Source organism: Mesoplodon densirostris, chromosome 6 (assembly GCF_025265405.1).
Source record: "Mesoplodon densirostris isolate mMesDen1 chromosome 6, mMesDen1 primary haplotype, whole genome shotgun sequence".
NCBI classification, from domain to species: Eukaryota; Metazoa; Chordata; class Mammalia; order Artiodactyla; family Ziphiidae; genus Mesoplodon; species Mesoplodon densirostris.
Window position 1 is genome coordinate 123,803,691 of NC_082666.1, and position 26,804 is coordinate 123,830,494.

Consider the following 26,804-nt stretch of genomic DNA (forward strand, 5'->3'; position numbering starts at 1 on the left):
GAAAGAAACCCACCCAAGAGACACCCACAAACGAGGACTGACGGCGCCCATAGGAGCACTTCCCCTGCGCTGAGGAATCAGGCTTTCACAGCCAGTGATCCATCTTGCTCAGTCCCCCATTCGTGGCTGGGGAAGGAATGGGTGACACAGGCGCATGTGAGAAGATGCAGTTTCTTTTTGAAAATTGAAGTGACTTGCTACAGTCCCCACCACGAACAATCAACAGTCAGTCATTTTCTGCCCAACAGCTCTGCCGCCACAGAGATCATATTCACGGTGCATGTGAGTCAATATTTGACATCATCTTATTTTATTATTTTTGGCTGCACAGCATGTGGGATCTTAGCTCCCCAACCAGGGATCCAACCTGCGCCCCCTGCACTGGAAGCGTGGAGTCTTAACCACTGGACCACCAGGGAAGTCCACTGACATCATCTTTAACCTCCCACAAACAAGCACATGAGCCAACTGTGGAACATGACAGTACAATTTTATTGTGCATGATTGATTAGTAATCTTAGGAACAAAGTTTCAAGACCTGCTGCTCTCTGGAATAACTTTTCTATCCTTCACACATTATGACTCATTCGTTTTCTTTTTCTCCAGACTCAAACGTGAGGCAAGCCTTCTGGTACCACATGGAGGGTCTTGGATACTGGTCGACAGCAGCACCCTAAATCAGCAGCCCCTACTGCATGCAGGATCCCAGCCTTCGCTAGGGACACAAATTATGAATCACAGGACATTAGAACTGGAAAAGACCTTGAAAAAATCATGCCCATGTTTTCATTTCCCCGTTTACAGAAGTCAAATGGCTTTATCTGAAGTCACAGAGCTATGGAGTAGCAGCGCCAGGGGAAACAATAGTAAACTCTCAATGGCAAAGTATATGCCAGACCCTGTCCTAAGTGCTTTACACACTTGCTCACTTAATCTCATAACCACCTTATGAAGTAGGTTATTATCTCCATTAATCTTAAGATATTATCTCCGTTCTTTCACATGATGAAACTAAGGCACCGAGAAGTTAAATAACTCTCCCAAGGTGACACAGTGGTTGAAGCAGAGCTTGAATCCAGGTTGTCCATCCCATAGCCCAGCCTCTTAACTACTAGCTATCTAGGTCACTAGACACCTTGGTGAAGATTGAGATTTTAAAAACATATGTTGAGGTCTCAAGTGTAAGGTTTGTCTTCCAATGTCAGGAGCAACTAAATTCCACTTTGTTTTTTCCCTGTTTTAAAACCCTAGGGTGAAATAAACAATGAAAAGCTGAATCCACCAGTGAAGTGACTGCATGAAAACATCCATGACAAACCTCCCCCTGGAGGGGAGGAAATTATTTGAATAACATCCTTTATTTTGAGTGTTCTCCTCTTGTTGGGTTGCTTAGAGATACAGATCTAGAGTATCTGCTTTTAAATTACAGTGTATTGGGGGAGCCAGAATATACTCGTAAAACAAGAGTATTGCTGTACATAAAATCTCTCTGGAAGGATTTTTTCATGGTAATGATTGCCCACAAGGAAGGGAGCTGAGTGTTTGGGCAGAAGTGGGAGACTGTTCTAGAACCTTTGGTACCTTTGGAATTTACAGCCCCATAAATGGATGATCTAATCACACAACACACACACATTAGAGACAAATTGTCTTTGTGTGTGTGTTGCGTGTCTATACATATAAATCCTAGTCTTCTCGGTCATCGCAACATAACCATTTTCCCATGTTACTGAAATTTGTCATAAACATAAGTTTTGTGTACACATTCTTGTTAAAAGTCTCAAGAAATCTGAGCACTCCCAATATTGGATAACTTACATGTCTCAGCTTCCTTTGGGATTTTTCATTAACATGACTCGTAAGGTCATCATTCAAAACCTCCCACTTTCTGAAGAATTAGCCAACAGGTATTACATCTATACTATGTTTAGGATATACCACATGGCATTTGTACACCAAAATCCCCACAACAGCCTGAGGTAGGTATACTAATCCTCATTTAGATGACGGAGCAGAGGTTCAAAAGGCTCAGGTAGCTCATGAATCATTAAGTCAACCTCCAGCCTGGATGTCACATTGAGCAGGAGAATGAAATGGGGGCTAGTGAGAGAGGGAGGCGGCGGTAGGAGGGCTCAAGGGAAGAAGGAACGGGCTCTTGGACTAGGGCTCCTTGTCAGCAGGACAAATGCCCAAGCCGGAGCCAAAATCCAGAATCTGGAGTCTCTGAGCTTAAGGGCAGTGTCCAAGGTAAGAGATCTAGGATACACAAGCAATGAAAGGAAAAATAAACTGGCCATCATCAAAATTAAAACTTTTGTGTTTCAAAGGACATCTTCCAGCAAGTGAAAAGACAACCCACAGAGTGGCAGAACATTTTTGCAAATCATGTATGTGATAAGGGACTTGTATCTAGAATGTATATAAAGAAGTCTTGCAACTCAATAGGAAAAAGACAAAAAACTCAGTTAAAAATGGGCAAAGGATCTGAAGTCAGTTCTCCTAAGATAAACAAATGGAGAATAAGCACAGGAAAAGAGGCTTGATACCGTTAAGCATCAGGGAAATCCAAGTCAAAACTACAATGAGATACCACTTCACACCCACTAGGATGGCTAAGTTAAAATACAGACAATAACAAGTGCTGATGAGGATATAGAGCAATTGGAACCCCCATACCCTGCTGGTAAGACTATAAAATGGTGCAGCCATACTGGAAAGTCCCTGGCAGTCCCTCAGAAGGTTAAACAGAGTTACCACATGATCCAGCAAGTCTACACCTAGATACATACCCAAGAGGACGAAAAACCTATGTCCACACAAAATCTTGTACTCAAGTGTTCACAGTGGCGTTATTCATAACGGCAAAAAGTGGAAACAATCGAAATGTTTCCACCAACTGAAGAATAAATAAAATGTAGAATATCCATACAATAGATTATCCAATAATAAAAACAAAAAAAGTGGGATACATGCCACAAGGTGAATGAACTTTTGTTTACAACAACACTGAAAAGAAAATGTCAAAAGACAAAGTGGGCTTTAGCTCAAATATCGTTTTTCATTTTGGTAAAAAGGGGCCTAGGCTATGTAAATTACCCTCTAGAAAAAACCTCTTCCAACACCTAAGGTGGAAAGGAAAAACATTTTTTATAAGTTTATTACAACGAACAAAATAATTTCAGGTCAACATTTTTATGTAGAAATTATATTTGATGGGCTAAATACTTTATGGTAGAAAGTGCACACAGGACTCAGATGTGTTGGCTGCAAAGTGCCTTGAGCTTTGCTGAGTCTGAGAGCCTTTAGTGGGGCCCTGCTCAGCTCACACCTGTTTGCCAACATCCTCACCCCCTCGCCCACGCCTGCTCTTCCTTCACTCAGTGGCATATCCTACCACATCCCTCCCCATGGCCACCAATGATGTACACATCCCATTTGTAACCAATTTTTAGTTTTGAATCATCGTTTCTGCTTAAAATGTCCATTTCTGTGAACCAGGGGACACAAGCAGGAGAAAGTTTGTGAGTCCTTGGTCAGGAAAGCGCCCCCATTAGAACACTGCTCCAGTGGGAAAACATTTCCTTTTACAGTACTGTCCCAGGACACGGTGAGTTGACAATGAAAAACTCTCTGCAGGCAGGTATGAGGAAGAAAAGGTGGAGGTAGGAGTCTATAGGCATGGCAGAGGGAGAAATCAGGACGAGAACGCAAAAGCCAGGAGAACAAGAACGAGCAGGCTGTCAGCAAAGACAAGAGCCCTGGAGCTCCCTCCCTCCTTGTACCTCCCCTGCAGGCTGAGGTCAGCAAAGACAAGAGCCCTGGAGCTCCCTCCCTCCTTGTACTTCCCCTGGACCGAGTCCCCTTCCCTCCTTCCTAACTGAAAGGGCCCCTCTTTCCCTCCCTTCTGTACCTTTGTGAGAAGAATCAGAGGAAGATGCTCCACACAATTACAGAAGGGCACCACCTTCCAGGCCTACAGTCTCACTGCAGATGAGGAAAGTGAGGCCCACAGAGGGAACAAGTCTAAACCATGGTTTTTAAATGATGTGTTTTAAAGTGCTCTGGAACCTCTGTTCAGAGGAAATCATCCAAGAAGTGTAAATCAATACATCAGAGCCAAGCTGATGGGCAGCCTTGCCCCCAACCCCACCCTGAAGGGCTCCAGGGAGGTCCTTGGAGCAGTTTTAAATACTGGTATAAAGTGACAGACAAGCCTGGCCATGGGTCCTCTCCAAAGCCATGGCAATGGTCCTGTATTAACTATATTTTCTTCCTTTCTGTAATCTTGACACTTCGGCATCTGGGGGTTCTCCGGCTAGCAAATTCCTGGATACAGCAAACAACTCCCCTATGAGCACGCCTTTCAAATGCAGCCAACGTTCTACACGCAGAGCTGTACCCCCCAACCACCTCCGGTATCAGCCTCTCACAGGGCTCCTCCACTCCAGGCCAGTATCTCCCTGTCCTAAGCATCCCAGGGCCAGGTATCAGACAACTAGGGGCAGCCCCTGAGCCTGAGCGCTGGTCAAAAGTATTCCAACTTGCTGATCATAAACCCACTTACCCTGCCTGGCCTGTTCCTTCCCTTGAAAAGCACAATAAGTCTCCCACCCAAGCTTTCCCCTCACACCCCCTGCGTCCTAAGGACCCTGGTGCTTCCCAAACCCCACCCCACCCCCACCATGGCAGGGCCCTCGTCCTGGGGACTGTGAGTAACAAACTCTTCTCAACAGCAGTCCTCTTCCAGTCTGCTGGCCTCACCACTCCTGGAAAATGATGAAACTCACATTTTTAAACAGATCCATTCTAGAAGCAAACATTATCCCCAGCAATCTTAGAATGTGAATCAGAAAATTCACATCCAGAGGATGCCACAACTTTGGAAAAAGCCTCATCAGGGAGGTGTCTCCTGGATAACTTTCAAAGGTGGGTAGAGAAGGGACCAAAAATGAGGGAGGAGGCACATGGCCTGGAGCCACAGAAAAGGACAGGATGGCCAGTAGGAAGATCCTGGCAAGAAGGCGGGAGGCAGAGAGGTACCAAGGCAAGTGTGCCTTTGGGAGGAGACAGAAAGAAACGGGACTGGGGCGCGAGACCCGGTGGCATCCGGCAGGGCGGGCTTCAGCCATCCAGCTCCTCCTTGACAGTGATGCGCAGGGGGCAGATGCGCAGCGGCTCGGGGGGCCCGTCCCCCCGTGAGCCGCCCAGGTAGAAGTAAGGCTGCACCTCCCCGAAGCGGGCGTGGAAGGTGTACAGGTGGCAGCGGCGCTCCGCGTCGTAGAAGGACAGCTCACCCTCCTCGCACTCCAACTCCACGCGCAGGCGGCGCGGGATGGCCGGGACCAGGGGCGATGTGGCGGGGTCCGAGGTCACGCAGTGGTCGCCGTCCACGCCCTGCGTGCGGCACACGTACCAGAAGCCCGAGCGCGTGTCGTGGTAGCAGCTGTGCCAGAGGTCCTCGGTGCCCACGTCCTGGCGCGTCCGCACCACGCCCACGCGCCAGCTCGGCAGCGACCCCAGGTCCACCTCCCAAGCATGCGAGCCCTGCGACAAAACGCAGGAGCCCAGCAGGCAGGGCGCCGATGAGAAGCGCTCCGGATTCTCTACCTGGACCCGGTAGCCGTGGTTGGTGACACTGGTGAGGTCGTCTGACACGGACAGCCAGCCAGCCGCAGTGTTGGGATCAAAGCTGAAAGGCACTGGGCAGGCAGTGGGAAGAGAGTGGGTGAAATCAGCAAACCTGGCAGCCCGCCCTGCTGTCAGGCCAGCCTGATGCCTCCGGTCCCCCTAAACTGACAGACTGTGTCCCACTGGGCCCAGTGCATAGAGGCGGCTGCCCTGGGCTGAGGGCTGGTGTTATGGGTTGAAATGTGCCCTGCAAAAAAAGCTATGTTCAAGCCTTAACCCCCAGTATCTCAGGAGGTGACCTTATTTGAGAATGGGGTTGTTGCAGATGTAAGTATTTCAGATGAGATCAGACTGGAGTAGAAGGGGCCGTTAATCCACTATGACTGTTGTCCTTATAAAAGAGAAGAGACATAGACACATAATGGGGAAAAGCCCTGTGATACTGGAGGCACAGGTCAAAGTGCTGCAGCCGCCAGCCAAGGTCTGACAGCAAATACCGAAACGTAGCAAGAGGCAGAGAAGGATCCTCCCCTACCGGTTTCAGAGGGAGCATAGCCCTGCTGACACCTTGGTTTTGGACTTCCAGCCTCCAGAAGAATAAATTTCTGCCATTTTAAAGCATCCCGTCTTTGTCCCTTGTTCAGACAGCCACAGGAAGCCAATTGCAGGCAGGGATTCTGACTCTGACACAATGCCTGTGACATCTAATAAAAGCACGTAACATGCCCCTGGGTCACTGATATTTCTCCCTGTAAATTCAGGTTCAGACTGCTCCTCCAAAAGTATCAAGAGACTGGGTGGCTTAAACAACAGAACTCTATTTCTCACAGTTCTGGAGGCTGGAATTCAGAGACCAGGGTACCAGCATGCTCAGTTGCTGGTGAGGGCCCTCTTTGGTTTATAGGTGGCTACCTTCTTGCTGTGTCCTCACACGGGGGAGGGAAAGAGAGAGAGAGGAAGCCAGCTCTCGTGTCTCTTCTTAAAAGGGCACTGATCCCATCATAGGGCCCCATCCTCATGACCTCTTCTAACCCTAATCACCTCCCAAAGGCCCTGCTTGCAAATTCCATCACATGGAGGTTAGGGCTTCAACATATGAATTTGGAGGGCGGGGGGACATATAAACATTCAGTCCACAGCACATGATACAGTGACTCACGTGGGCTGGAATCACCTTGGAGAGGCGCCCCTGAACTGAGGAACTCTTGCATTATATTATATATACAATACGTTGCGGAATAGAAAGGGAAGTCAGTTGCTCTTTCTGAAGAGGTGGCCAAGAGTCAGGACCCAAAAAGGAAGGGTTCAGCCAGGAGGGGTTTGAGCAGTGGGGCAAGAAGGGTAGCAGGGCACGGGGGCTTGAATGAAAGAGGCTGGAGAAGGGACCAGTGGGGGGAGGAGGAGGAGGGGTGGGAAGCTGGAAGGAGTAAGTTCAGCTGGCCCTCTGCCTTGAATGACCTCCCCCCCCTTACACCTGCCTGGTCCCCTCTCACCAGATTCGACACACACGAGCATCTTCCTCCAGACTCGGTACTGCAGGGAGTCCAGGTACTTGCAAATGTCGATGAGCATACCAGGCTGGACAGGCTCCGGCTCCATTGTGCAGAAGAGGCTGGGAAAGGAGAATTGGGCCTGGTGCCAGGGCCATGCATCCTGGGGCCTAACTGGGTCAGCTGGAAATAGGATCCCTTGCCTCAGGCCTAGACTCCCTGGCCATCTTACTCAAGACAAGAGGAGCCAACTGGGCAGCTCACACCCCTTCAGGACTCAGTACTTGAGCCCATCCTGCCCACACTGGGATAAATGTAAATAGGAGGTTCTCAGACATGCATGTGGGCAGAAATCCCACATACACATCAGCTCACAGGGTATATGAGTTGGAAGGCACCTTAAGGGTCCTCTAGTCCCACATTTTAAAGGTGTCACTGGCCTTTGCTTCAACACCTCCAGTGACAGGGAACTCACTACCGCCCAAAGCACTTTCTTCCATCTTTGTACAGTACTGATGGGGTCACAGTTCTTCCGTATTCATCCCTGTGTACTCTACAACCATCAACACAAAGCAGCATGTCCTGAGGCTCTCAGAAGCAGGGGGCTGGCCCTCAGAGGACTACAGTCCCCGTGCACGATGGCACTCTCTCTCCACACAGGGAATGGTCACGTTCCACACTCAGGAAAACAACACTGCACCAGTGCAAATCGGAAGAGGGTGCCCTGAAAGAGGGCTCTCCACCTGGTCAGTGCCCCTGCTCCCTCTGTATTGCACCCAGCCAGACTCACAACATGCCTGGCCCTGGAGCCATGGGAGTTTGCACCCCTGGTATTTCTGCTGACTCCTCCCCTCCCCTCTACCAGCCTGGGCAACTTACCGGCGTTTTCGGCTCTTGTGTTTCTGAAAGAGAAAAGACCAGAGGCACAAACAGAGACACAGAGAAAACATGAGTTTCTGACCTCAAAAGGAGCCATACATCCCGTGGTCATGGATCGGAAGACTTAATATTGTTAAGATGGCAATACTCCCCCAAACTGATCTACAGATTCAATGTAATTCCTAGCAAAGTAACAGCTGGCTTCTCTGCAGAAACTGATAAGCTGATACTAAAATTGATATGAAATTCAAGGGACGCAGAATAGCCAAAACAATCTCGGAAAAGAAGGACAAAGTTGGTGGCTCACACTTTCTGGTTTCAAAACTTATTAAAAGTTACTACTCGGCCATAAAAAAAGAATAAAATTTTGGCATTTGCAACAACAATATTATGCTAAGTGAAATAAGTCAGGGAAAGACAAATACTGTATGTTACCACATATGTGGAATCTAAAAAAAAATTAAACAAACAAATGAATATAATAAACAGAAACAGACTCACAGATATAGAGAACAAGCTAGTGGTTATCAGTAGGGAAGGGGAAAAGGGGAGGGGCAAGATAAGGAGAGGGGATGAAGAGACACAAACTACTATGTACAAAATAAATAGGCTACAAGGATGTATTTACAGCACAGGGAATATAGCCCATATTTTACAATAACCTTAAATGGAATATAAATCTATAAAAATTTTGAATCACTATGCTGAACACTTCAAACTAACATAATATTGTAAATCAAGTATACCTCAAAAAAAAAAAAACCTCATTAAAAGCAACACTAAACAAGATGGTGTGGTACTAACATAAGGACATATAGCTCAATGGACACTGAAAATCTAGAAATAAACTCTCACATTTACTGTCAACTGGTTATCAACAAGGGTGCCAAGACCATTCAATGGGAAAAGAAAGGTCTTTAGCAAATGGTGCTGGGACAATTGGGTATCCACATGCAAAAGGCCGGATTCCCACCTTGTACCATATACAAAAATTAACTCAAAATGGATCAGACTTAAATGTAGAGATAAGACTATAAAACTCATGACCTTGGCTCAGGCTATGGTTTCTTAGATATGACACCGAAAGCACAAACAGCAAAAGAAAACAGATAAAGAGGACTTCAGCAAAATGGAAAACTTTTGTGCTTCAAAGGATGTCACCAAGAAAGTGAAAAGATAACCTACGGAATGGCAACTTTCCATAAATCTAGAAGAAGCCGCACATAAAAAATTATTTAAAAAGTACTCCACTGTATCAAGAAGGAGTCAAGAGAGAAGAAACAAAAAATGAGAGAGGAAGAATAAGTGCAAGAGAGGAAGGGAGAGGGAGGAGGAGGGCAGGAGAGAGGCAGAGAGGAGTGGAGAGGCCCTCAAGGTCTTGATTAAAAGCTCCTACGCCTCCTGACACAAGCCAAGCACCTCATCTGGAAGCCCCTCCAACCCGGGGTCCAGAAGCTACGGGAAGGCTGGGTCGGCCAGGGACGCTGGCGCCAGGCTCCCCGCTGGCCCCTGAACGTCTGGTCCCTGTCACTGACTCTGGACGTTGAGTTCCTCACCATGAGAAAAGAAACGTCATCCTCCTTCATCTCCATCTGCAGCCGCTCAATCTCATGGGCCAGGGCCTCCGTGTCTTCCGCCAGTCGCTTCATCTTCTCCTCGGCCAGAAGCTGCTTCTGCCTGGCCTCCTCGGCCATGGCATCCAGGAGGGCCTGCTCCTCCACTCTCAGGAACTCTCGAAGCTTGTCAAACTCCTGCCGGATTCGCCCTTCCAGCCAGGCAGTCTCCACCTGCAGCAGAGGGCGGGAGGGGGCCTCAGCTATCACCGAGCCCGGTGGCTCCCAGATGTTTAGCAAAGGAACTCCATTTTTCAGGAGAAATCACATGCAAAACCTCGAAAGACAAAATATACATGCAGCTTTCTTAGCACGAATTTATAAGTTTAAAATAAGTCAAACAGCCTAATGAGGTTGTTTTGATACATGAAAAATAAAATAAAATCACTGCTTATAGATGACAACGGTAGTCCTATAAATTCCTCAGCAATACTCTGTACCTGTATAGGCTGTGCAACAGTGAGGGAAGCCCTGAATCACAGAAGTGAACTGCTGCAAACAGCAAAGATTTTAAAAAATTATTTGCCTTCCAGGAGTTCCCTGGATGTCCAGTGGTTAAGACTCCGCACTTCCACTGCAGGGGGCAGGGGTTCAATCCCTGGTCAGGGAACTAAGATCCTGCATGCAGTGCCGCATGGCCAAAATAAGTAAATAAATAAAATAAAATCCAATGTCTAATTGTTTAAAACAAATTATTTGCCTTCCAATATTAGGACCTCAAATTTGATAGAGAGGCTTACCAAAAAAACAGTAGGAAGTTTTTTTTGTTTGTTTTTTTTGCAGTACGTGGGCCTCTCACTGTTGTGGCCTCTCCCGTTGCGGAGCACAGGCTCCAGACGTGCAGGCTCAGTGGCCATGGCTCACGGGCCCAGCCGCTCCGCGGCATGTGGGATCTTCCCAGACCGGGGCACGAACCCGTGTCCCCTGCATCGGCAGGCGGACTCTCAACCACTGTGCCACCAGGGAAGCCCAAAAGATGGCACTTTTTTTTTTTTTTTGGTACGCGGGCCTCTCACTGTTGTGGCCTCTCCCGTTGCGGAGCACAGGCTCCGGACACGCAGGCTCAGCGGCCATGGCTCACAGGTCCAGCCGCTCCGCGGCATGTGGGATCCTCCCGGACCAGGGCACGAACCCGTGTCCCCTGCATCGGCAGGAGGACTCTCAACCACTGCGCCACCAGGGAAGCCCAGTAGGAAGTTTTTATTTTAAAACTGAATCATTAATAATATGCACACTCCTAATCATAACTATGAAAAGCATTTAAAGTAACAGTTAAAACAAAACCATAAATATACTAAAGAAAAAGCAGAGACCTATTTCTCATCTTGGAATGAGAAAGACCTTTCTTATCATGATATGAAATTGAGAAGCCTCAAATAAAGAATGAGATAATTGGATACATGTAAAAATAAGTTTTACATGGCAAGAGACTACTAATACATTTAAATACATAAGTACAATTCCATGACAATTTTTGGAAAAACAACTCGAACTGTGTGCTCTAGCAATGGCAGGTTAGTAACCCACATCTTTGAACTGAAAATTCAATATGTTTATGGCTCTGATAATATGATGACAAAATGATTCACTGAAAAAGGGAAAATGACCAAAAAAGGGGCGAAATGATTTTTTGAAAAAGGACGAACTAGGAAAAATACTTCCAACCTATATGGTAGATTATTATTCTTCTTCGTAACAGTGTTCTTATGAATGCGCAAGGAGAAAAGACAAACATTCCAAGAGAAAGAATGTGAACTTCACAGAAGAAATGCAAATGGCTATCATATGTGTGAAAGGAGGTACACACTTGTTAATAAACAAAGAAATGCATATGAGGAGAGACGGCGCTGTTGAAATATCAGGTAAAAAAATTGATAACGTATAGAGGGAGAGAGTGAAATCTGGGATGATTCTTATCACACCAGAAGATAAAAAACCAGCCAGTGTAAATTCAGCTCCGGCCACTCTCATGCTGGCAGTGGCAGCCCCTCAATAAAGAGGTAAACACGAAACTTTCACTTTTCATCCACCTGGATTGACTGGCTTTAGAGGAAAAGCATTAATGAAGCCGGAATCCTGGACTCTTCACACCTGGCCACCTGAGAATTCCACAGTGCCTGGGATGGACAGACAGCACCTGTCACTTGGACACATGGACACTCCCTAGGTGTCCCCACCGCATCTTGCACCAGGCCAGCTAGGCACACAGCACAGGCCAAGCTTGGGAGGAGATGAAGCTGAGGGGCAGATGGAGGCTGGACGAGGCCCTTGGATGGTGAGGAGTCTGGACTGTGCCATGGGTACCATGGAAACCACTGGACAGTTTTAAGCAGAGGAGTGACACAATCGATCTATTTTTCTAAAAGATCAGCCCACTCCAAAGGAGTGTGGACTGCAGGACAAGAGTGGAAGTGTGGGGCCCGGGTAGGAGGCCGTGGAAAAAACGATGGGGACCTGGACCAGGATGGTGGCAGTAGAGCGGGACTGTCAACAGATGGGATGCATTCTGGAGACCGTGGACGTGGGGAGTGAGAATGAGGGTGTCGCTGGCTTGAGCGGCCGGGCAAGTAGTGCAGCGTGGCACGTGCTGTCAGCCTGAAACCACAGGGCAGGTGGCGCAGGGGGCTGTTGAAGCTGCTCCATGGCTGCTGGCATGGTGTTTAAAGAGGCCACGCAGCCACAACTGGCGTCCGAGGGCAAGGCTGTGCGACGCCATCAGGGCTGGCAAAGGCCGACCCTGTGGGCAGCAGCATGGCCAGGGCCAGCCCACCTGCACCTCTCCCCCCAGCAACCCCGGGTGTCCCCATCACCCCATTCAGCCCCAGTGTCACTCACCTGATTGTGCTTGGCGATGGCCTCGTAGGAGCGCCGCATGGCCCAGAAGGCCTTGGCTTTCTCCCGCAGTGCGTGTTCCATGTTCCTGCACTTGGCCTGCCGTGAGGGGTGAGAAGGAGGCAAGGAGGCAGGTTAGGGCGGAGGCCGGGCAGGGATGCGGCACGCCACATCACAGCGGCAGTTGCACTTCACCGTGGGTACCACTCGACCACATTGACTGAACCCGGTCCGGCCACGTGCTGTGGGACACAGCTGGAAAAGCACAGCCCTGACCTTGAACCGGATGGGGTACGGCAGAAAGGGCCTCAGAGAGCCTCTAAGCCGGCCCCTTCGTTTATACCTGATACAGAGGGAGAGACAGGGTGAGGAGGTAAAGGGACCTGTTCCCTCCCACACTGGTCACGGGACAGCACAGACGGCACCCCGCTTGGCCTAAAGCTGGTGCAGGCTGGGCCGTGAACCCGAGCTGTGGGCCCGACGGTAAAGACGATGTGCTCACAGGCTCCCTTGGTGACTTTCTGAACTGGACTGGTCTACAGTCACGAAAGAATAGGCCTGATAGTGGGGCTGGTCCAGTTCTTCCCACAGGGCCTCATCCAAACTGCAGTCTTCCCTTGGTATCCATAGGGGATTGTTCCAGGATCCCCATGGATACTGAAATCCAAGGATGTTCAAGTCCCTTATATAAAAATGGTGTCCTATTTGTATAAAATGCTATGTGAGTAGTTGCAAGTACAATGTAAATGCTATGTAAATAGTTGCCAGAGTGGCAAATTCAAGTTGTGTTTTTTGGAACTTTCTGGATTTCCCCCCCACCCCCGAATATCTTTGATCTCCCATTGGTTGAATCCACAGATGTGGAACCTGCAACTACAGAGGGGCTACTGTACACGTCGCCCCGCATCCCTGCCTTATCCTTATATTCTAATAGTGCTTGGATCGTGTGAAAGACTTTAATCAGCAGATTCAAATACTTCTGGCTTAGTTTTTGTTTTATAAATTTAACCTCTGCTCTGATCTCCCTGGGCTCCTAGAGGAACCCCTGCTGGTTTTTGGTTGGATTCTGACCTTTTGTATCCCAGGCCTAGCATTTTCTCTCCATTTTTATCCTTTTCCCTCTACATTCTGAAAAAGCCTCACAAGTTTTCTCTTTGGAAAAATAACAATTCTGACAACATTAATTATAAATGACTACCATTTATTGAGCATTTACTATGTGCCAGGGACTTTACTAATTACTTTACACATTATATCACTTAATCATCACATTATTCCTATTAGTAATTTTATCAGCCTGCTTTTACAGATGAAAAAACTGAAGCACAGAAAGGGGAAGTGACTAGCCCAAGGGCACACAGCTAGTTCATGGCAGACAAGGATGAGAACCTAAACAGTGGTGGCAGGCAGCCTCTAAGATGGTTCCCAGTGATCCCTCCCTCCTGTGAGATAAGAAAGTTTGTTGTTTTAAGCTGCCAAATTTGGGGCTAATTTGTTATGAGTGATAAATACAGATTTGTCCTCAAAAGCCTCATCCCCACCTGAGCCTGATTTAGATGGTGAGATTCTGGACTTCAAGCTGATGCTGTAATGGGACAAGATGCTTGGGAATCTTGGGAGGGGGTGAACATACTCTGCATATGGGAGGGACATCCATCATTGGAGCCAGAGCGCAGATTGAAGGAGACAGCCTCTAAAATGGCCCCAATGATCCCACATCCCTGTACTCATGCCCTGGTGGAATCCCCTCCCTGTGGGCTGCATCTAGTGACTTGCTTCTAACCAACAGAATATGGCAAAAGTGATGGGACATGAACTGAGGTGACAAAAAGCCTGCACACACCCTTTCTTGCCCTCCCGTGCTTGCTCCCTTGGATGGAAGTGATCCACCCTCCGGAGCAGCCCATGGCGCTAGGAACTGAGGGTATCCAACCAACAGCCGCAAGGACCCGAATCCTGCCACCAACCACACAAGTGAGCCTGCATGGGGATCCTGGCTTTCTTGGGCCTTTAGATGAGACTGTAGCCCCAACCAACACTGCAGCATCATGAGACCCTGAGGCAGAAACAACCAGCCAGGTCATGTCAGATTCCTGACCTACAGAAACCATGACATAATAGACATTTTTGTTTTAAGTCACTATGATTGGGGTAATTTGTTACACAGCACTAGATAACTAGCCCATCTGTCCTGCTTCACAGTCCATTCTTTTAACCACTCTTCTACAGAAAATAAACAATGATTTCTTTTTCTGCAGCTTTTGTTTTCTGTTCATTCTAGTCATGTTTATGTTCTTCTTGACAATATTTAACGGATTTTTAAAAAATACTGTTTTCTGCAGTATATCACCTCTAAGGTGTGTCTCGTCAACAGCAAAATAACATTAGCATGAGCGTCCCACAAAACCACTGAAAATATCATCCCAATGTGGTATTTTGTGGGATGAAATGTTTTATTGCAAAGTTATGTAATAGGGTCCCCAAAGACAATTCCACGATTTGCCACAGAAGTGTGAATGACAGAAGTGAAGCAAGTCACATTACCCAGGGGCAGGCTGGCCCCAAACAACATGGCCCAACCTTCTGCCTTTCAACCTTCAGTCCGGGATTTATGGGGTAATGAAGATGGGAGGGGGGTGACAGTCCCTTGTCCTTCCCAAACTTTTCAGTCACTTGGCGAGTTTTGCTTTAATTCAGCAAATCCCAACCCTAAATAAAATGTGCCCTTCTCTGAGATGCTAGCTGGTGAGACCCACCAATGATTATATTACCACCAGCAAGCAATTATTACTGAGCATGTACTATGCACAAGGCACTAAATTAGGTACTTTACAAACATCATTCTATCGAATTCTTACATTTCTGCAAGGTAGGCGCTATATTGTTAATATATAGAAGAGAAAAGAAGGCCCAGAAGAGTTAAGTAAATTGCCAAAATTATAGTTAGCAGCAGAACCACGATCTGTCTGCAGAACTGTCCAAGAATAAAGGCCACAGTCTTCACCACAAGACTACCCACCCTGTTTCATTCAGGGAGCTACCACTAGGTTGTCTAGTTGTCTTTTGTGTTTCCAAATGTGTCGTCTTATTTCCAAATTTGTTGACATCAAACATGTCAATTTCTTTAGTTCTGGAGAATAAAAGCTTATGGTTCTGGCCATACTTTGCCCAATTCCTTAAACAACCTAGCATGTGAATGAAATTTTCCTCCCATAAATGTCAAATTAAACAACACATCTTTAAAACTTATGGAAAATCAAAAACTGGAAATGACCCAAATGTCCATCAGCAGGAGATGGGTGAGTAAATTATGGTATATTCATACAATGGAAAGCTACTTAGCAGTAAAAAAAGGGGCAAACTACTGATACATATAACATAGGTGAATCAAAAAGTATATGTATATACTACTCTGGAGGAGAGTACATACAGTATCATTCCATTTATGTGAAGTTCAAGATCAGGCAACACTAATCCAAGGTGATAAATCAGAAAGTGGTTGCCTCTTGATGGAAGACTGACTGGGAAGAAGGAGGGACCCCTCCAGGGTGATGGAGATGTTCTCTACTTCGTTTGGAGTGGCAGGTATAGGGTGTGTGTAATAGAACTCATCCAACTGAACATTTAAGATCTATGCATCTAACTGTATATAAGTTATACCTCAAATTTTTAAAAGCCTATAAAATGAAATCTTTAGAAGTTTTAACTTTTTCTTATAACTTACCAAGAGCTTTCCTCCCTTAATGAGAGGAAATTCCTTCCTTTTCACTCCATTTTTTTTTTTTTTTTGGCCTGCTGCGCAGCTTGCGGGATCTTAGTTCCCCTACCAGGGATGGAACCCTGACCCACAGCAGTGAAAGCACCGAGTCCTAACCCCTGGACGCCAGGCAATTAATTCCCTTTTCTCTCCAATTTAATGAGTTACTTTGTACCTTTCAATCTCCTTTGTTGTTGTCACCAATTTATTTTCTTTGCATAAGACATAAACGTGCCATCTCTTAAATAATTATAAACTGAACATCCCTGTAACCACCACCCAGGACATGTCCCTTCTGAATCTTAATACCTTTTTTCTGTCAGAGGAAACTCCTAATTTCTATGGTACTTCCTTGCTTTTCTTTATAGTTATATCCGCTGTGTATGATCCCTAACCTAAATAATACACTTTAGTTTTGCCTGGTTTTGAGCTTTATTTTAATGGAATAAAACTACATATATTCTTTTGTGTCTTGCTTCCTCTATGTAACATAAAGTTTGTAGGATTCAAATACATAATTGTATGTAAGTTTACCCGTTCATCGTTGCACTGTAATCTATTTTATGAATACATCACAATCAGGTATCCATTCCGTTGTCAATGGATAGCTGGGTCATTTACAACTTCGAGTAATACAAATAGGATGAACATTCTTGTATAGGTCTCCTAGGGCACAGGTACACTGGTTCTTCTACAAAATATTCCTGGGGGTAGAATTGCTGGGCCACAGGTACATGTATCTTCAACTTTGGTAGACAAATGCCAAACGTTTTTCCAAAGCAGGTGTACCAATTTATACCACATGAGCAATGTTAATGAAAAATGTTTATTAACCATTTGGATCTTTATTTTTAAATATCTGTTATTAAAATCTTTGACTCTTTTTCTATTGAGTTGCCTGCCATTTTCCTACTGGCATGTAAGAATTTATTATAAATACACAGTGTATGTTTTTTATGGGTTAAATGCATAACGAGTATCTTCTATTGTATCACTTATATTTCTTAATTTCAGTGTGATCCAATGTATCAGTGTTTTCCTCTGGAATTAGTGCTCATTAGTTTTAAGAAATACCTCCCTACTCTGAGGTCATAAAGATAATCTCCTATATTATTTAAAGTTATAGCTTTCCTTTCACATTTGGGTCTAATGTGGATACCTGAAGTTTATTTTGTGAATGGTGTGACCCAGTAGCTTGTTTGCTCCAAAAGCATTATTTAAGAATAAACTGGAAACTAATACAACATTGTAAATCAACTATATTTCAATAATTTTTTTTTAATTTAAAAAAGAATACTACCATTCCCCTACTGGTCTGAAGGCCATCTCTGTCATACATCCCACACAGATCTGTTTCTAGGTTCCCCAGTCTGTTTCCCTGGCCATCTGTTTATCCTTGTGCCAGTATCACAATCTTAACTTCTACAGCCACAACATAAACTGACATCTAATAAATATTTCCTAAGAATGCTTTGGCAATTCTTGGCCCTTTGAGCTTGCATGTAAATTTTAAAATCAGCTTGTCAAATTTCACAAAATAATCATGTTGGGATTTTGATTGGGATAGAATTGACTCTACAGATCAGTTTGAGGATAACTGACATCTTTAAATACTGTCTTCTAATCTATGAATATGGTATATGTTCCCACTTAGTCTTCTTTGATGTCCCTCAACAAAGTTTTCAATTTTTCCCTGCCAGAGTTCTGCACACTTCTAGTTACATTTATTCCCAGATATCTGATTTTTTAAATACTATTGTAAATGGTTTTTAAAATTTTCTATTTGCTACTGATATAAATACAACTGTTAATCTTTATTTTGCAAACCAGCATTCTGTCTAAACTCATTTACATATTTATAATTTATCTATAGCACCTTTTTATTTTCTTTGCAACAGAAATTTCTATGCAGATTCAATCATATTATCTGCATATAATGCCAGTGTTGTTTCCCTCTTCCCAAACCTTATGCCTTTATTCCTGACTGACTTTGTTTGCTAGGCTCTCCAATACAAACTTGAATAAAACTGGTCATAATAGGCATTCCTGCCTTCTTCTTGTTCTTAGTAAGAAAACTCTTGTTTCACCATTAAATATGATATTTGCTATAAGTTTTTTGGTATTCTTAAGCAGTTTAATAAAGTTCCTTCTATTCCTAGTTTGCTAATTTTTTTTTCAATCACAAAAGGATACTGAATTTAAGCAAATGCAATTTTTTCATTTAATGACTTCATCATATTTAAGTGGCCCAGAATTGGATTTTGTTTTCTTATCCAGTCAGACAGCTTTTGTCATTTAACTGGAGTACTTAACATAATTACCAATATAATTGCATTTAAGTCCACCTTCTCGTTCTGTGTTATCTGTCCTGCTTGCTCAATACGTCTTTTTCTTCTCTTCCTTGTCTTTTTTTAGATTGTAGATTTTTTATTCCACTTTTTTCCCCTATATACATTTAGTGGTTAACCTACAAAACACTACAGGGAGAAAGTGAGATTTCAACTGAATCTAAACAATACACTTCTCATGTTTGCTTCTGATATTCTGATTTTAACACTAAACACACTTGGATCACAACTGGACCTACCATTCAGGGACCTGCATGTAGTCCAAGGAGTGCCTGAAATGACAGAGACTAGTGGGGGCTCTGGTGCAAAGGCTGGTCAGGACCAATAAGGGTCATCACTGCCCTGGGTGGAGCTAAGTGGCCCATAACACATCTGGAACATCACCCAGGGCCCAAGCCAAGCAAGAGCTCTGATTTTGGCTTCAATTATAACATTCAAGATGACTTAAAGGGCTTCCCTGGTGGCGCAGTGGTTGAGAGTCCGCCTGCCGATGCAGGGGACACGGGTTCGTGCCCCGGTCCCGGAGGATCCCACATGCCGCGGAGCGGCTGGGCCCGCGGGCCGTGGCCGCGGAGCCTGTGTGTCCGGAGCCTGTGCTCCGCAACGGGAGAGGCCACAGCAGTGAGAGGCCCGCGTACAGCAAAAAAAAAAAAAAAGATGACTTAAATTATAAATACACACAAAATAGGAAGTTTTTATTTACACTAAAGGATTCAGAATGTGATTATATAGTCTACAAAATGTTTTTAAAAATTACAATTTGATACCTTAAGCAGCATATTTCAACAGCATATTTACTACCCTAAGGATTTTACAATATTGTTTTACCCAAAATATCCATTAACACAGGTGCTGTGTGATGTAATAGAAAAGGGGAAGGGTGCCAGTAAGAGAATATTATTTCCTGTCACAGCACCCTTTCAAGTACTTATCAAAGTGCTAGAGCTATGTGTGCAGCCAGGGTTGTCCAGCACAAGCCAGGTTCTCTGTCCTCTGAGGCCCTACATATACTGCTGCTCCTGACCGACTCCCACCTGCTTCACCCAACTATCCCAACGTGGCCTTGAAAACTAAGCTCAGGCCCTCTTCATTTCCTCCAGAAAGAGCCTCCCCAGTAGAGTTTAGTTGCCTCTCTGTGGACACCTCTGCCACTGAACTTCCTACCCAGCATCACCACCTCACTTTCCTGGAAAGGCTGCAGGCTTCCTGGGGGCAGGTCCTCTTGCCTGGTCCTCTCACCGAGCACAGTAGTGCTCCATAAACTGCAGACGGAATGAAGGCTTGCTCTGAAAAGGTAGAGACTGTTTCAACCACTGCACATCTCCAGGTCTCAGCACAAACTAGATGCTCAACTAACCACTTGCCCAGTTGACAAACACACTCAGTGTTGACGTTCTCTCCACTACACCCCATGGCCTCCTGGATCAAGAGCTCGGAGGCCTGATCTGTACCTTGTCCTTTTCACTGACCACTGGTGAGAACTTTGGCAAAAGCTCTTTCTCGGGCAGTCAGGCTCCAACCCTGAAAGATAAAGGCAAGAAAGTGCCCGTGGTCTCTCAAATGCCACCATAAAAATGAAGAATGCAGTTTTCTCTGTACATGCTCACCTAGCCCATCACCTGGATTTCCTGGCGTCTGTCTCCAGGTAGTGTCATTTTTCCTATGTATTTCAAACATTTGTTTTTCAGGCAGATTGACATAGCAGCTAAGAGCTCTGGCACTTGGCCACCCAGGTTCAAATCCCAGTTCCTCCACTTAGTAGCGGGTGATCTTGAGCACGTTCCTTCACTTCTCGGCCCCTCAGTTTCCTCATCTGGATAAGAGGGATGAGAACACTACCTAGCTCAGAAGATGGCTGTGAGGATCCACGTTCAGTACTTATAAGAGTGCACCAGGCATGTGTTAGCTCGTCACTATGGAGTGTCACTTGGTCCCAGGTAACTTAACCCTCCTCCTGGTTTATTTTCCAGGTTTCTATTTTTTTTTTTTTTTTTTTTTTGCTGTACGCGGGCCTCTCACTGTTGTGGCCTCTCCCGTTGTGGAGCACAGGATCCGGACGCGCAGGCTCAGCGGCCATGGCTCACGGGCCCAGCCGCTCCGCGGCATATGGGATCCTCCCAGACCGGGGCACGAACCTGTATCCCCTGCATCGGCAGGCGGACTCTCAACCACTGCGCCACCAGGGAGGCCCTCCAGGTTTCTTAAATGGACTGCAGAGATGCATCTGGGACAACTTGATCTCATTCAGACGCCCTTCTTCTCCAACTTCAATCCAGGCTCCCATTCTTCCTTTCCCCTTGGTGGTCAGTCCTCCTTACGAAGCAGGTGTCTACCATGGCAACTAGTGCTAGGCCCCCTAACTCAGGAGCCTCAATGGGCAGTGCTCAGTAAGACCCCATCCTGCCCCTGGTCACAGGCCTTGCCAGGAGGCAATTAAACATCCTCCAGTACAACTTGGATCTGGGAAGGCCTGGCCCATAAGGAGAGATCCAGGATGAGGCTGAGCAGTTGGGAAAAGGGGAAAGGATTGGAAGGGGGAAGACTTAAGAGGTGCCTGGAATAAACCTCGATTAGGTTTGGCTAGACTGATTCTAAGAAGGTAACCCCAGAAGGGGAAGAGGCTGGGGTCTGGGGCAGGAAGAAGCTGGAGGGCAGAGAATGGCCGTCATATCAGTCTGGTGAGATGGAGAAGAAAGGGGTCTAGACAAGGAAGTTCTGAGGCCTGGGACCTGGTGGAGGTTCAGGGCTGGTTTGCTCTGAAGATGCAAGCCGGGCCAAACGTCAGACTGGGAGTCAGGAGACCTGTGTTCTAATCCTAGATGTACCGCTTTCACTCCCCGTGACTGACCATTGGTGTGATTAGTATTCGATCATGCCCACCTGACTCCAAGAAGGCAGGGGCTTGAACCACCCTGTCCTTTCCTGCACACACTATGCCTGGCACAGAGCAGGCACTCAGTCCACACCTGTCGGCCCACGGACGATGGTCCTCATCCACACAAGCCTCTAAGAACCCACACACAGAGGCAGCTGCCCTCATGGCTCCGGAACAGAGGACCAGCAGGGACTAGAGAAGCTTCTTTCAAAGTCCATGACCAGAGTAAGAGCAGAGGAAGGCCCCAGGTGAACCGTACAGTAAATGTTCTAACTCTGGACAAGTTGCTTAACCTCTGTGAGACTCAGTGTCATTGCCTGTAAAATGGGGAGAACAGTACCCACCTGTAGCAAGCTGAATAACAGCCCCTCCAAAGATGTCCACGTCCTAATCCCCAGAACCTGGGAATGTGTTACCATACATGGCAAAAGGGATTTCGTAGATGTGATTAAAACATGGATTTTAGGATGGGGAGATTATCCTGGATTGTCTGCAGGGGCCCCCTGTAATCACAAGGGTCCTTACAATAGGGTGGCAGGGGGGTTAGAGAAGACAATGGGACAACAGAAGCGGAAGTTGGAATGATGCACTTCAGAGATGACGGAAGGGGCCTCCAAAAGCTGGACAAGGTAATGAAATAAATCCTCTCCTAGCCTCCAAAAGGCATGGAGCCAACACCTTGATATTGGGACTTCTGACCTCCAGAATGGTAAGCTAATAAATCTGTGCTGTGTTAAACCACAAAGTTTGTGGCAATTTATTACAACTGCAAGAGGAAACTAATACACAACCTCATAGGGTTTTTGTGAGGATTAAGTGTGTTGACAAGTAAACACTTAAAAGAGCACATGGTACCTAGTTTAGTGGTCAAAATGTGTTGGCTGGTATGATTATTTTTGCTGGAGTCCTTCATATGGTTGCCAAAGTAATCTCTCGCATGTACACATCTCATCGCAAAGCCCCTGTGGAACAGCTTTCAGGGCTCCCCATCAGCCCCTTCTCACCTGTCCAGCCTTCCCACACTGTGCCCACCACCACCACCTATCCACCCATCCAGAACGACAACCTGTCTATTTGCTGGCTGACGTGCCCACACTACAGTGCGAGCTCTATGGGGCAGGGGCTCTGGCTTACTGACCTCTGCAGCCTCAGCACCCAGGATGGGTCCTGGCACACAGCTGTCTGACGCATGAGTGACGCCACCCAGCACCAGGCTGAGCACACTCCTCAGATCTTTCAGGACTGGACTCCTTACCCCCTCAGACAAAGCCCTGAGTGCCCACTGGTCTGTCAGCATCATTCCTCTGTTTAAAACCCTCCAACTGCTCCCTACAGCCTTTAGAACAAAGGCCAAGACTGGGGCCTCCTGGCTCCTTCTGCATCTCCATCCTCATCCTCTCAGTGCCTGGAAAGTCACTGCTTCTGGACCCTTACACATGCTGCTGCTTCTGCCTGAAGTACCCTCCCTGACCCCCCTTCACCTAGCTAACACTTCCTAACCCCTCAGTCTCTGCCTGAAGCTCCTTGAAGGTATGAATTACTGTTTAGCTCGTGTCCTGCAGTATCCCCAGGGCCTAGCAGTACAAGGCATCTGCTGAATAAACAGAAAGATGTCATTAGACCATATGCACTTCGGGGCACCTGGCTCACTGATCTTGAACCCTGGCTCAGCTCAGACCTGGGTTCTGCCTTAGTGCTCTTGGCCTTGACCCCTGCCCATCTTCCTGATCTATACTTCTGGCAGTCCCATGGTGATTCGTCATGACTTGATCCATGGTGGCCCCCTACCTCAACCCCAGCCCCCAGAATGCCCAGCACTTACTTCAGCTGTCCCAAATCAGGCCCTGGCACTTCTACCAAGGGAAATGAATGAGAAAAAGCACTGCTGTGGACCACTGTTAAACAAGGGAAATGAATGAGAAAAAGCACTGCTGTGGACCACTGTGACGGCAGTTACAGGCTTATCCCATGGCCGAGCTAGTGTAGGGTTCAAACAAGCATATTGATGACATTCCCCTTCACTTGAACTTTGTCAAAATGTGTACGGAACTGTCAACTTTTGATATTTCTTAAGAAAAGCATTAAAGCAAACAAACTAAAACAGTGTCTGGAGACAGGCATTCTTATAGTGCCTCCTTTTCAATACACTCAGCTTCAGACTAGCAAAGCTGGGTTCTCCAAACTGTGGGTCTGACCTATGTATTAGTAGGTTTTAGTAGGTGATGAAATAAATTAATGTTTTACACCCTGTGCAGTTTTTAAAATAAAACGACAGAAAATACCTGAGTACAATAGACATTTTCACAGAACCTTTGTTTCAGCTGATACAGACACCATACATGCATGTGGCAGTTCTGGGTCCCAATGGACAAAACATGTCTTACCATGTGCTAGCTGAGGTCAAAAAATCTGAAAACCCCTGAGATGGCTAATCCTTATTTCCTGATCATTTTTCCTCTGCCAAAAACTTCTCCATGCTAGTTTGTCCTAAAATTGCTCCTTACCTTATTTATAGCCACTGGAACTCTAGGGGGATGCTGAGAGAGTGATCCAGAAGAGACCAGCTGGCCAGGGCCAGGGCCAGAGGCCTCCCCACAGCTACACAATACAGGGCTCCAGCCCGAAGGAGGGGAAAGATGTGGGGAGATCTAAAAGGCTCCACATCTTTGGCCAGGTCTTGAGGTCCTGCACCTCCACCCTGAGTGTGCCAAGTTCCAGGGTTGCGGGCTTACCCACACCTGTGCTTCTAAAAGGGGCATGGGCCACACACCTGTGGTAGAAAGGGTGCAAGGCCTCAGCCCTTCAGAGGTTGGGGCGGGGAGCTGTCTTGAGAATATCCTGTAACCCCAGTTCTCACACTTCCTGTTGACATTCTCTCTCCTCTCATCTCAGGCCCCCGGGCCGGCCTTGATGAAGAAGGCAGCCTCTGTATGTTACCAGCGGCAGGGAGTGGGGGTCCCGAGGAGGCACCAGCAAGCTGGCAGGGGGAAGAGGGGCGGGACCGGGCACACCAGCTCTGGCAGGCTGGAGTGCAGGAGCAGCGGGGTCAGGGTGCTGGGTTCCAGTCCACGTGCGCACTAGGCCACCTCCAGCACGCGGCCGCACTTACCCGAAAGTCGTGGGCAGTGTCCTTCACCGGCTGCACGCGGTGACCCTGGTGCCGGGGGTCGGCCTGGCACGAGCAGCACAGCAGCTCCTTGTCGTCGAGACAGAAGAGGTTGAACTGGCCGCGGTGCAGGCGGCAGAGGCGCGGAGATCGGTGGCCGGTCCAGCGCGCGCCCTCGGCCTCCTCGCGCAGCAGCTTCTCCACGAGGTTATTGAGGGTGTGGTTGGTGCGCAGGTCGGCGGGGGCCGCGCGGTCCTTGCACACCGGGCAGGTGGGTGCCACCTGCACCTCCCAGCAGCGGGTCACGCACCCGCGGCAGAAGTTGTGGCCGCAGCGCAGAGTCACGGCGTCACGGAAGGGGTCGTAGCAGACGGCGCAGAGCAGCTCCTCCTTGAAGGAGCGGGAAGGGCCGGGGGACAAAGCGGAGCCCGGTTCCATTGCCCCGGATCCCGGATCCCGCGCCCGCAACTTTCGCTCCAGCCCCTCCCATCCGCCGCGCGGCTCCCGCGACCCTGCGGAAGCCGGCAGTCAGCCCCTTCCACTCGGAGCACTGAGCGACAGCGGTGCCGGCCAATCGCGCTGGGCGCGCTCGGGAGGCTCCGCCCCAGTTCCGGTCGGCTTGGGAAACCCCGGAAGAGCGGGGTGGGCCCCGTATGCTCCGCAGTCCTCGTCAGTCCTAGGCGAGCCAATTTAGCCGGGAAGATGTTCCCCAGCAGTGTTCTAGGACCTCTGTGTCACTGCAACCTATTTCTGATTTCAAATGGGAAATGAAGTCTAGGAGCCCCTCCTTAAGCGGTCCCCGAAATCACAGGCCCGTGAGGTGGGAGAAGCCAGAGCTCCTCACTTCGTGGTTCCGAAGTGAAGTCTGATCTTAACGGCGTTGTTAGCTTTTTCACCGCTTAAGAGTTTGCAGTGCACTTTCAAAGATCTGTGCCCGCTCTTGCATTAGTTGCTTACTTATTGCCCCCTGGGGTAAGGCGGGAACAAATGAGAGAAGTGGAAGCAGTGGAAGATCTCTGAGAAGATCCAATTCTTGTCCCGTGGTTGAATAGGCGGGCAAGTCATCTTTCCAAAATCTATTTCCTCGTGAGTGAAACAGAGATCAAGGACGTCTGCAAAGTTAGCTGTGGGAACTGGAATCCAGGCTAAATTCCTGCCAGGTACAGCAGGACTGAGTCTCTCCAACCTGTGTCACGTTGATCACTTTACAACGTTCAGATGTGGGATTCCTTTCCCCTGGAACACTTTCATTTCCGGTTTCCGTTGGAAGACAAGTCTCCACAGGTCTCATGTTTCTGTATGCCACCCAGAGACACTGCCTTTTTTGGACTGTCTTTTCAAGGACGTTTCTATGATGAACAGCCTCGGAAGGCAGAGATAATGTCTCCCTCCAGGCAAAGATCTGGCAATCTTACTCTTCATTATAAAATATTTGGGTTCCCTAAGCTTCCTCCTGTGGCCCACATCACGTAGACTTTTGGGAATTAAGTCTCAGGAAACTGGCCCAAATGACTATAATCTGACTATTGCCATTGCTGTTAGTAATAAACTGTCCGTTGACTCAAGAGTTTCAACTACCAGCATTCCTGAAACTGTGGCATGCTAACTTGTGTAGACTAGAAAAAAAAAAAAAAAGCACAACTTAAAAGTTGAGAATTACATCTTATTTGGCGGACAAAACAGAGGACTTAAGCTCTGAGGGACTGCTTGCTCCAAAGAGGTAGGAGAGGATCCAGGATACATAGTTTTTGCAACAAAGACCAGGTAGTCGGAACTTGAAAAGATTACTGTTAAAGAAAACCAGATATCTCAAGTTAGGAAATTTAGCACTTTTCTATGTATGGGAAGATGCAAGAGTCTGGGCTCACTAATTGATATGCACCTCAGCTATCTGAGGCCAGTATCCTGTGCTCTCTCATCCTGAGTCTCTTCGGGGTGCATCATTGGGGGGAGGGGGGCAGTGGCTGCAGCAGTAGACTGCTAGGTCAGGGTAGCGTTAATGTGATGGCTTGATGGCTGCAGCATCCTTTGTTTACTGATACGGCACGCAGCATTTTTTCCATTGATACTTGTTAGCTTGCAAGTAGGCTAAAATCTAGACAATTTCCTTCCAAACTTTTACTCAGAATAGGCCTTTCCCCACAATGCCAAGCCGATGGATGCCACTAAGTGTTATTGCTTTCTGGAGTGTTTCTTATACATGATCAGTGGTCCTCCTGCAGTTACCTGGGGAGCCTTCTAAATAAAAGCACAGATTCTTGAGTCCAGATTCTTTG

General features: G+C 47.1%; 1 protein-coding gene across 1 annotated transcript; it reads right to left on the bottom strand.

Moving 5' to 3' along the window:
- Positions 1-473: 473 nt before the first annotated feature.
- TRIM35 (tripartite motif containing 35) lies at positions 474-25,057 on the bottom strand. Its single transcript, XM_060102597.1, has 6 exons — positions 24,532-25,057; positions 12,446-12,541; positions 9,554-9,784; positions 7,998-8,020; positions 7,122-7,240; positions 474-5,699 (listed from the first exon to the last, which is right to left on the bottom strand). The coding sequence occupies exons 1-6, from the start codon at positions 24,964-24,966 to the stop codon at positions 5,122-5,124; spliced, it is 1,482 nt and encodes a 493-aa protein (XP_059958580.1). The 5' UTR covers positions 24,967-25,057; the 3' UTR covers positions 474-5,121.
- Between the last annotated feature and the right edge of the window lie 1,747 nt (positions 25,058-26,804).